This window comes from Poecile atricapillus, chromosome 7 (assembly GCF_030490865.1).
Source record: "Poecile atricapillus isolate bPoeAtr1 chromosome 7, bPoeAtr1.hap1, whole genome shotgun sequence".
Classification (NCBI taxonomy): Eukaryota; Metazoa; Chordata; class Aves; order Passeriformes; family Paridae; genus Poecile; species Poecile atricapillus.
Genome location: NC_081255.1, coordinates 15155219 through 15166602, shown reverse-complemented (window position 1 = coordinate 15166602; position 11384 = coordinate 15155219). Strand labels below are relative to the sequence as shown.

The following is an 11384-nucleotide window of genomic DNA, read 5'->3' as shown; positions in this document are numbered from 1 at the left end:
ATATTTGAAACCTGTTGTAGCCTCTTTGCTGTGAAGAAGTGTACTTGATATTTTTTTCATTCACAGTTACATTCTTTATTCAGTAGGATTCATGACAGGAGGAGAACCAGAAGTACAACTTTCCACATTTCCTGAAAGATAATACATTAAAATAAGAAAAGTTGACATACTTTATTTTCACTTTGAAGTTCAGAATAGCTTTGTATTTCCTCTTAAAATATTTAAGTAGGCCTAAGTACTTTCATCAGCCTATAGTGCTAGGGAATCTATTCAGAAAGAAAACTTATGTCTAAAGTGTCATCTTGGTATATATTTGCTAATTTGGTTATTCATGCATGAAATATTGATAAGAAAAAAGCTGGCTTAGTGTTCAAACTCAAGAGCATTTCATTCATTTTTTTAAGCCTTCATAAAACACAGAATGAAGATCAGAGAGAACATTTTATGTCTGCAGTGAAGTGCTCTCTGGAAGTAATAGCTGCCAACTGAACATCTGTTCAAAAGTGCTTATTTGGGTCTCTTACTGCAACATTAAAACTGTTACTCTGGAGACAATGAACAGCAAATTTTTGTCATGTTTTAGAAATTTTAGAAATGGGGTGAAACTGGGCATTTTGTTTAAGTGACTCTATGTCAGGAAAAGTAAGTTGTGAGAAACATCTGGTGTTGATAGTTCATTGCTAAAAGATGTATGGTGGGAACCTAGCTTTTGTCCCTTTATCTTCCTCTGGAAGTACCATCTGGACAACATCCAAAAATAGGAGAAGTTGAGCTTCATGAATTAAAGGACATGAATTAAAAGACAGTCATCAGCTTCTAGTTATCCATGGTGTAGGTAACTCAAACACTATTACAGTGCTCCATGGTTCCAGTATGTTCCTACTGGAATCTATGCTGTTTGTGTGGAGACCTTACTGTGCCAACTCCTGTTGAAAGTGCCCCTGCCCTCAGTAAAAGCATGTTTACAGATTTTTTGGAAAACATTGCTCATTTATTAGGAAGGTTATTCACATTTCATTTCTATACATATCCCAGATTTTATTTATCCAGTTTATCCCTGTCTTCCTCACTGTATTGTGGAGAGATAAGAATTGATAAAAAAGCCATGCCTGTTTTCTTGAGTGACTCCTGGATATACATGTGCATGAAGTCAATGCCAAACATTTCCTGTTGCTCCTCCTCATCTGTGTTCTCACACGGAGGGAGTGTTACCTCTAGCTCCAGTGGGTTGTCTCTGAAGTTGACAAATCTAGGAATTCACCAGAAAAGGTTACTCCTGCAGTAAGTTTTGTCCAGAGAAAGTAATTCTTTTGAAACTGAATTAAGATTGAGAAATCTAGTTTCAAACACTATTGTAAGCAAAAGCGAATTAAGTTCTTGTTATACTAAACTTGCCTCTCTATCAGCAGTATTAAGTAAACTAAGCTAAGAAGATGCTTTACAACAGTAACTGGTTGTGGTGGGAAAAAACATTGTGGTCCTCATCATTTTGTCTTCAGTTTCTGACCCCACTGTCAGATGTGTTGAGCTTTCACAAACAGGTGAGTGGATGAGAACAGTTCAAGTGGCTCCTCCCAGCTTTTCAAGGCAGGAGCCAGTCCTGTCACTATTCTTGGGCCATCCTCGGGCCTGTGCTCTATTTAGTTAAGGAGGTGCTTCCAAAAGAGCTGAGAACAGGAATTGTCTTTTTGGGTTAGGCATGGTTTACGCAGATTAGCATTCTTGCTCTAAAATGGCCAGCATCCAGTAAGCCAAATGAAAATGCTAACAGTGAAGTTTCTGTCATGGTATACTAAGGAGTAGTTCAAATTCTACCAATTAAGAATTTACATTTTTTATTTTTCATATCAAGTACATGAGAGTTTTATCCATGTCCTTAAACCTAATAATTTTGTTTAATTCTGAATGATTGATTTCTCAATGGCAAATTTCTACTTTTTGTCATTTTTATGCCTGCCACATTTTTCTGCAAGCTCTTGCCTTTAGAGAGTGTTAAAGAAGGGCAAATATAGGGGAGGGTATGATATAAGAAAATGTATTATAATCTACTTTTTTATGTGAGACTGTAGCTATCATAATTTACTTCTTTAGCTAAGTTTCACTACACAAAGCTTGCTTGACCAGATCCTTAATTGCTGTGAATCTGTGTAATTATGCTGATTCATTGTGTCCATCTGTACAACTGAGGTAATGCCTTTTCCTCTTCCTTGGTATCACTCTGTGATACACAACTCAAGGGAGGCTTTAAAAATATTTACTAGTATTTTCATTTATATTTCTGGTGCTTTTTCTTACCTCAGATTTGTCAAGTCTTTCATACAAGCTGGAATATTCTTAAGTTTGTTGTTGCTAAGAACAAGAGTATTAAGATTTTTCATATTACCAATGGTTTCTGGCAAATAGTTTATTTCATTCCTTTGGAGCCATAACGTGTGAAGGTTTTCCATTCTGAAAAACAGATATTTGTGCAATAAATCAAGATTTAGAAAATTAATCTTACCAGCCATTACTATAAAATAACTTTTCAGCCACAAAAAGTACATCTAATGCAACAAGACTCAAAGGAAACCCCATATCCAGCATAATCACCTACTGTTTCAACAGAGCATAATCTCTGTTGAAAAATGTCATTGACAATAAATATTTAACCTCACAGTTGATACAGAATTTATTGTTAGTTGAACGGATTATTCCATTTTATCCAAAACATCACATTAGGGCTGAGGGCTGATAAAATCTTGACTTTGGAGTGAGGTTAATATAACAATAACAATTACCTTTTGAAGTAGTATTTATTAATTAGAATTTCAATGTAATGGAATTGCACTAAGATGAGCTTTGAGCTATATTTACCTGTCAATTGCATCAGGAAGCTGCTGGAGTTTGTTTCCCCCCATATCTAACCATTCTAGATTAGGCATGTTGAGGAGAGCTGAAGGGATGGCAGTAAACTGATTCATGCATAAATCTATGTGTGACAGCTTCTTTAAGTCGCTGAGCTGAAAAGAAGGGGAGATGTAATGCAACTTTGTGTAGTTGTTTCAGCAGTACTGCAGTAATGTAATAACGTTGAGAAACATTACAACACATTTTTGAGCCAGTAAACACAGAATGGTTTTGAGTTCCCATAGCTGATAGTACCTAACAATAACAATTTTGCCTGGAAGGTAGATAGGTTGGGAACTGACAAGGCAGCAGAACTTTACCTCCCACCCAGCAGCTAGTGCTCTAACTTCTGTCTACAATGCAGATATGCCCCAAGTCTTAAGCAAAAGAATTTAAAAGATAGCATTGTCCTTAGTATTTCATACTGCATGCAATATGCCATTTTTCATTAGTAAAACATTTAGATTTTTATGTATCAAATTGCATGGACTGTATTTTGCAGTGAGTCATAACACCTTCCATGCTGCAACGTCTATTTTGGGGCAAGACATTCTGAAAATGCAACATAGTATCACAGCACCAAAGTCCTTTGGTGAATCATGCCTTCAGGCGCTTTTGCAATGTTCAAGTGATACAAAGATGTTTTATAGCAGATCTGGTGCAACCATCTGAAGACTGAATGCCACTCAAGTGTACATAACCAAAGCTTCCCAGTGTTCACAACGCTGCAGTCTCCATAAGACAGAACTCTGGATTTTCTACATTACACCCTGCAACCTGTATCCACATAGATTTTGTAAATTGTGGATTTTGGTTAATAGTGTATATTTCTATTTGAAGACTCTATGTTGGCTATTGCTGTTTTGACTCACTCAATTTCGCAAGGTACTAATTGCTGTCAACTATTGCCATGACTGATTTTTTTAAAATCAAGTAAAACAAGTAAATAATGTTAAATACTTGTCATCTCTGTCAAAGAGACTAATAGTTACAGATGCAGGTCTCACATTTCAGTCTATTCCAATTAAAGTTCAATAGTAGGTGAGTAGTTCTTTTCATTCTTTCAAAATTGTTTTCAACATTTGAGAATAACAATTTTTCACCTCTGCACAGGCAGTTGTATAAATCACACCACCCCTTTTCAGATCTAGCTGTTCTGGTAAAGATGCTTACAGCTGTGTCCTGGCATATGGTATGAATTTGTACTCTCAACTGCAAAAGGGAACTTCTATGTGCTAAGGCATCAGATTCTTAGTGGGGTAAATCAGTGATGTTAACCAGCCTAAACAAATTGATATGGAGTGTTTTGCTGCCCTCTATGCACTGCCAAATCATTTAACTGGCTGAAACAAAGACTGATTCCATCAGCTACTCAAGTATGTGCTTCTCATATGGCTTCAGTTTTCCAGGTCATAGAAAGGTTGTTCACATCAGTGTTTCTGTGGATTACTGTGAAATCACAGCATCACAGCAAATCTGAAAACAGAAATGCAATGAGTAATAATAATTGGCTTTAGATAAATTAAAAATATGCATTAAACAAAACTAAACACTCTGTCAAAACCTGAGGAGGAAGATCACAGATGCTTCTGTTGACAGCCAGTTCCAATCTTTCCAGACTGATGCAGTTACTTATTTCCTTAGGAACAGATTTTATTCTGTTGTAACTGAGAAGTAGCTCTTGGAGACTGGTCAGCTGGCCTGCAGAGAGCACAAATGAGAAATGTTCATGTTTATTCTATTTGAGGCACAATATTATTTGTTTTGGCTTATCCTTTTACGGTTATATAAATGCTCTGTTCTCTCACAAAACAAAAATAAATCACTGAACTGCAAATAATAGCACTTCATGACTCTTTAGTACAGGACTGCACTCTAGTTGAGTGCTTCAAGGAAAAACCCAAAACCAAAAAATTATGACTAGGCTACTCATGCTGTGGACTCAGAGCATGAAGTCTGGTTTTCAGTATCACTTTTCTAGCTGCATTCTGATGTCTAGTCCCTGCTGTGCAAAAAGGTCCCTTTTTTTGTCATGGGGAGCTTTTATAGAGATATGTCTCTTCCATCCAGCCCCATTTTTAGTTTGTAGGAAATCTACAGTTTGGAGATCGCTATCTCACTGTCAGATTTAAATCATCTGTTTTCTTACTATCCAGTGGGATTGCTAGACAGGCACAAAAATGGTATATTTGCGAGAGACCAATTTTCTTAGAAAAGCAGCTTAAAATAAAAGAAAGCAGAGCTCACCAATTTCTTTAGGTACACTTTCAATTGAGTTCCGGGATAGATCTAGAACAACAAGGCTGTGAAATCTTCCAATAAATTGAGGAATTTTCTGCAAACTAGTTCTGTGAAGCTGCCATTCCTGGAGATGGATTAGTTTCAATAAGCATGAAGGTAATGTCTACAACAAGAAACACAAGCCAGAAAGAACTCAGTTTAGAATACAGACTGAGGCAGAAGTTTTATTTGAACCACTAACAGTCTGTCCTTTTTTTAAGCTAACATGTAGGTTACAAAATGAATCCTGTTAACTGTTTTCTAAAATATGCTAGAAACAGCAAGCATAACTGATATGATTTTAATATCATACATATTAGGAAAAGGTTTACATTTACATACATACATCAATATATTAGAAAAAGTTCTTCCACCAGAGGGTGGTTGGGCACTGGAAACGGCTCCCCAGGGAAGTGGTCACAGCACCAGTCTGACAGAGTTCGAGAAGTGTTTGGACAACACTCTCAGGCACATGGGGTGACTCTTGAAGATGGTGCTGTGCAAAGCCAGCAGTTCAACTCAATGAATTCAACATATTCCATGATCCTGAAGTGAACACCACTGTGGGTTGTCGTTCTGATCAGAGATTTAAAGTGCCCATTTATGGATCCTAGGTTTTAGATACCTGCACTACTGTCACTGACTCCTTCCTTCCTTCCCCTCCATTTCCCTCCTTCCATCCTCTTTTAACAGATAAATAAAGGGGCATCTAAATTATATTTCCTATTCTGTCAATAAACAGTGAGCAGCTGAGAACAGAAGTGCTGAAGGATAACAAAGCTACAATGTCTGTATGCAGCATCTGAACCAGGATCACTGGCCTGCAGACCACTGGAGTATGGCTGGGTCTGGTTGTCACGTTCTGACTGGCCTCACCATGAACTAATCCTCCTCACTTTCTAGGAGCTGGTCTGTACATTTCTGCATGGCTCAGAGCACTGCTGGCCTTCCCTCTGCCAGCATTAACAGCAGATTACCCCTGTGCATGAAAAACAACAATAATAGTGTTCTGGGAATATATGGCTCATTTTCACTCTTAGAAGGAGACAACAAACAATAATAAATACCTTTATGCACACAAACACAGAGGGTTTTCATCTTGATGCATTTCATTAGTTCTGGTGTGTGAATGTTAAATGAGAATTTATATTATGAAAATTATACTTTACAGTGTAAATAATTTCTAATGCAGAAAACTCTTTTAGGTTTTGTTTTTGCAGAGTAATGCTTAATATACAGGACTAGAAAACACCCAGCTTGCTTTTACACTCACAACAGTGTGTCCCAATTCACTGTTAGCAAAGCACAATGAGTATTAATAGAACAAAAATAGTACCACTGTAAGTGGAAAGTTGTAAATAGCAGTTTTCTAATGCATCAGTCATTCAAAACAAGCAGCATTTATTTCTGTCAACACTACCTTCCATTCTTCTTCCTCTATCCTTAAAATTGCTCTTCCACCTTCATTAATAACTTTTTCTTTGAGCTTTGCTAAAGCAGCTCTCTCCTCCCAGACAAGCAGTAACCTATAAGGGAAAGAAGATCTGCCAGTGGTGCCACAATGAATAGAGCCAATAATTCCTATCTTATCTATTTTCTGGAAAAAGAGACAATTTCTTTATTGCCAAATAACATTAATTATAGCTGGATGTTAATATACTATCATATAATATACTATTATATGATACTATTATAGTATATAATATATTATAGTTATAGCTATAGTAGTTATGCTATAGCTATATACTATATATTATATACTATACTTCTAGGGAGAGAAGCCCTTAATGTTTGGCTGAGGTAATTTATAGGAATTCTATTTTACAGTTCTTCAAATTTACATTCAGAAGGAGGATATAATTCACTTTCAACATGTTACAGCAGGGCCACAGAATACAGTATCATGTGGAATTACGTTCCAAATCACATTTTGAATCAGTCTCCTAAAATGAAAGTCTTCCATTCCACCACATATAGGTGCAAGAAAATAGGTCAATCAGGTTCTTTTAGCTTGATTTCCAAAGGGGACCTAAACAAGAATTATGACAAGGTAATTCCCTTTCTTTCTGATTGTATTCTCCATGAGTAACGTTTGAATTTGTTGTTCCATTTCAAACACATCTGATAAATTAGGAGTACCAAAAACAGAATCCCAAATTTCTTAAAATTTCATAAAATTGCTGGCCAGACAGAAGACCAAACAACCCTGTTAGTACCTCAGTGAAGAAGAAAGCATAACAAATCTTCACTGCTTAGAATATTTACAGAGCAGAGGATTTTAGTATCTGAGTTCAGGGGATTTAGTCTATATAATTACATTTTTAACACAGACACTAGACAAATTCTAATCACTGGGAATCCTCCTGGAGTAACAACTAAAGAATTAGACTCTGCATGAGTTTTAAGAAATCAATTACAGTCTTCTGAAATGTAACATATGGTTTAGCTTTTCACATACTTAAAGAGCTACAATTTACCTACCTTCCTGCAGACCTCTGCCTGAATTCCTTTTCTTTCTGTAATTCTTCATTTATCTTGTGTATTCTCACTTCCCAAAGTGTCTTCACAGCACTGAATGTTCCCAGGCAAACTGCGGTTTCAGCCATGGTCCTTTACATGTTCAGATTTGCCTGCAGGAATCTGACTGAATTTTAGGCTCAATGCACCACCTCATGTACCGGTTACCAGATGGGGACAGTGATGTGGAAACTAAAATACTGCAATACTCACTTCATTATGTTATTAAATTAGTTAATGTAAAGAACTGACAGGATTTTATCAACTGCTTTCTCTTTATAAAAATAGATAATCGCACCTAGTTAAATTTTATTAAAATAAGAAATGGTACTTTTGCAGTCTCTGCACTCTTATTCAGTGACCAACTGCTTCTCTCAGCTCCTTCCAATGGCAGGCTAAGTATTGACCATAACTATTAAATGCAGACTTGAGCATTCATTCCCATCCCAGGAAGAAATGAAGCTGTTACCTGCAATCTAAGGCAGTTCAATTTGGATAGCTGCATTCTGGCACCTACCTGATAAGAATACTTGTCACTAAAGGAGTTTTGCACTTTACAAACACTGAAGTATTCCTGGAAATTACTTAGTATACTTTAGGTGCATTCATTTTCTTCATAGCTTAACTCATTACAATGTATTTTATAGCTAGTAATGCACTATCTTTGGGAAAATGCATTTAAATCCTTCTGATTTCTCTTTGAATGTTTCTGTATCCCTATTTAGTGTCAGAATTCACATCTAAAATTAAATTCAGTCTAAAATTTTGAAATTATCTATCCTTTAATGAGATGATGAATTCATATTGTCCTGAAGAGCAGCAAAATAGGATACTCACTCATCTTAATCGGTGCATCCCTCTAATATTCTTATTGCCATTACTGGAGCTAAAATACTGATATTCAGAGAAGCTTGCAGGGCTAAACTTCATGCCAGCAGCAGTGTACTCTGAACACTGATGATCTGAATGCTCCCTTTCTAACTTTTTACTGATACTTGTAGTGGCAAGTAAAAAAAATAGCCTATGTCTGTTTCAAACTAAAAAAAATAACTTTCTTCCAAGCAAGAAGACAGGTAACAATAAAAGAGGAATTTTATGTATTTTCATACATCTATTTCCCTACAATAATTGCTGCAGGTCTGTCTTTTAGAACCATTTTTTTTTTTTTTTCATATTTTTTCCATTATAATTTAATGTGGCCTGGAAAAGCCATAATTGCTTAGTGACCATTTTTCTGTTCAAACTGTCAATCATTCTATTTTATGTTTACTATGTCTTTTGCTAACACACTGATTTGTAAAGTCTGTTTGTATTGAAATCAAGTTAAAAGTGTAGGTAAATAAAATATAAAATGTCAGGATTGCTTCCTGTTGTAAAGACAGTACAAAATTGAATTATAAAGCTTGAATAAAAAAGAATCTGGTCTAATACATTAATATTTATGATTCTTATGTGTTCTCTGTTTGTTAAGGAAAAATGGTAGGATTTGACAAGTGACACAAATGGCAACCCCAGTGTGGCACAGTGCAGTCTGGCCTTTGGATTCCTAGAGAGAGATTGGATTTTTTCCTGTAAAGAGAGGACTGTATACTTTTCCCCTCACCCACATAAATGTGATCACATTTACTAGTTTGAAGGATCTCTTTCAGTGGTCCTCAGAGTACCTACCCTTCCCAATCCCCATCCCCAATATGCAACAGTAATGCTAGGTATGCATGAGGTTTTTTGCTCCCGTCAGTGGTTACAGTTCAAATTGTCTGATTTTTTCAAGATTAAATTTCTATTGAGACCAAGTGATTAACTAATCTATCATTTCTTGTTGTTTAGAGACTTTTTTTGAACTACAAGCTGATTTAGGTAGAAAACTAGAAATCTTTTTTATATAAATTGTGCATAAAAGAGACATTTGTTAATAGTTGTACTACCAAACCCAGTGTCATACTATATAGTCAAACCAATACTTATTTCTAGTAAAGCTTACTCTGGGCAACTCTCTTCTGCATATTATTCAATAAGTACTGCCTTAGAACCATGAAATATCAAAGGATCTAAGTATATATCTACTTTCAGGATGATTTCATTACAGTTATATAATCCATCAAAAAGGTCTTCTTCTTAGATCTTATTATTTGTCAAGAAAATAAAAACCAAAATATTCTTGCCATCACAGCCAACAATTCAGAAGTGAATTCCCAAGCATGGCTCTAAAACAACGGCAAATTCACTCCCAAGTAATCAGATCTCCCAACAACTGCACCTCCAAGCATCAGAAAGAGTTTAACAACAACTTACCTCAATTATTCGGTGTTTTCAAGGATTTTCTGTGACTCATTGCTTTCTGGACAAGAGCAGAGATAAATTATGAATCTTGTCTGCATTACCAAAGCCATTTAAAACTCTCACTCAGACTCCAATGCAATGTCAGTCTAGTTCTAATTTTAACCTATGCTGAGAATAGAAGGCATCACATGAGGCACTTTTGCAACCCCCCCAAGTATTTACCACTGTTAAATCGTCCCAGTTTGCTGAGTGTGAATGGACCCTAAACTGGACTCCCATTAACAGAAATTGTGAACAAGAAGAGCAAAGGAATGCTTCTTATGCTACACAATAAATTTGTTTTACATTAAAAATGACAATTAGAAACATAAAGGTCAGTATTGAATTAAAAATAACTGCTTTCTTTAGTAATGTTTCTCTGCAAAGTAACTGAGCTTCAAAGTGCTATTGAACAGCAACTTTGACCAAACAGACTAGAAAAGGTATTACATCACTAAGTATTTTACTCATTACTTTTGCCCATGCTGAAGAATTCTCTTGCTGAAGAATTTTACTGCAAATTATCGAAGTCCAGACAAAAAAGCAATCTTTACTAAGATGTGCAGAGGGGTTGTTACTCACCCCTTTTCATGGTTCCAATCATGAAACATATTTAACATTCTATTTCTTCAAATAGCCCTTGGGGAGGATAAAAGGAGAACAAGTCTGTCAGAATCTTTTTCTTCAATCAAATGGGAAGAGAGAAACAACAATTATCACAAGTCACTATCTGAGGCAGAAGCCATAAAACTGGATAGTTCTAACCAATTGCACTGGAGTATAAAATGTGAAGATGAAATTTTAAAAGTATCATTAATTTGGTTATAACTCTACTACACAGAACTCTATAACAAAAAAACCCCAACCCTCTCCAGTCCACAAACAACTAAATACATGAATACCAATACCTACTTTAAAAGACACTAAGTAGACACTTAGCTTTCTATCTTCTCCTTTTGTCTTAATCTTCTCCTATTATGTCTTAAGTAATTCAAAGTAATTTTATTACTTTCTTTCATACATTTCTATTTCCTCAATTTATTTTCTCAGTGGTCATTAAATCAAAAAATATCCTTAGCCTTTAGACTGAGCCCTTACCAACAATATACTTGTAGGAAAGTAGACACTAGGCTGTGTTCTTTTGGTAGCCTTGAGTACAGTATGTTCTTTAAGGCATGAAGAAAGAGTTTCAGTCACCTGTACAGGATTGCCTGCATAAAATTCACAAATAAAAACCATACTTTGTGGCTTTATATTTTTTATTAGGAATAAATAAATCTGATAAAAATGAAATAGGTGATAAGCATGATATATTATTCAAACTTTGCAAGAAATTACCTTTATATAAAAGACCCTTATACCACAATAGAAATATTAATAGC

At 35.6% G+C, this 11384-nt stretch overlaps 1 protein-coding gene across 6 annotated transcripts; it reads right to left on the bottom strand.

The window, feature by feature from the left end:
• Positions 1 to 63: 63 nt before the first annotated feature.
• On the bottom strand, positions 64 to 10119 carry LRRC39 (leucine rich repeat containing 39). Of its 6 annotated transcripts, XM_058843284.1 has the most exons (9): positions 9976 to 10119; positions 7648 to 7806; positions 6587 to 6692; positions 5134 to 5290; positions 4451 to 4587; positions 2854 to 2999; positions 2296 to 2448; positions 1110 to 1249; positions 64 to 131 (listed from the first exon to the last, which is right to left on the bottom strand). In XM_058843284.1, the coding sequence occupies exons 2-9, from the start codon at positions 7770 to 7772 to the stop codon at positions 76 to 78; spliced, it is 1020 nt and encodes a 339-aa protein (XP_058699267.1). In that variant the 5' UTR covers positions 7773 to 7806; positions 9976 to 10119; the 3' UTR covers positions 64 to 75. The 6 variants fall into 6 exon arrangements, with proteins under 6 accessions (XP_058699267.1, XP_058699263.1, XP_058699261.1 ...); XM_058843280.1 differs by having other exon boundaries at positions 64 to 1249; positions 7648 to 7835; XM_058843278.1 differs by having other exon boundaries at positions 64 to 1249.
• Positions 10120 to 11384: the final 1265 nt, after the last annotated feature.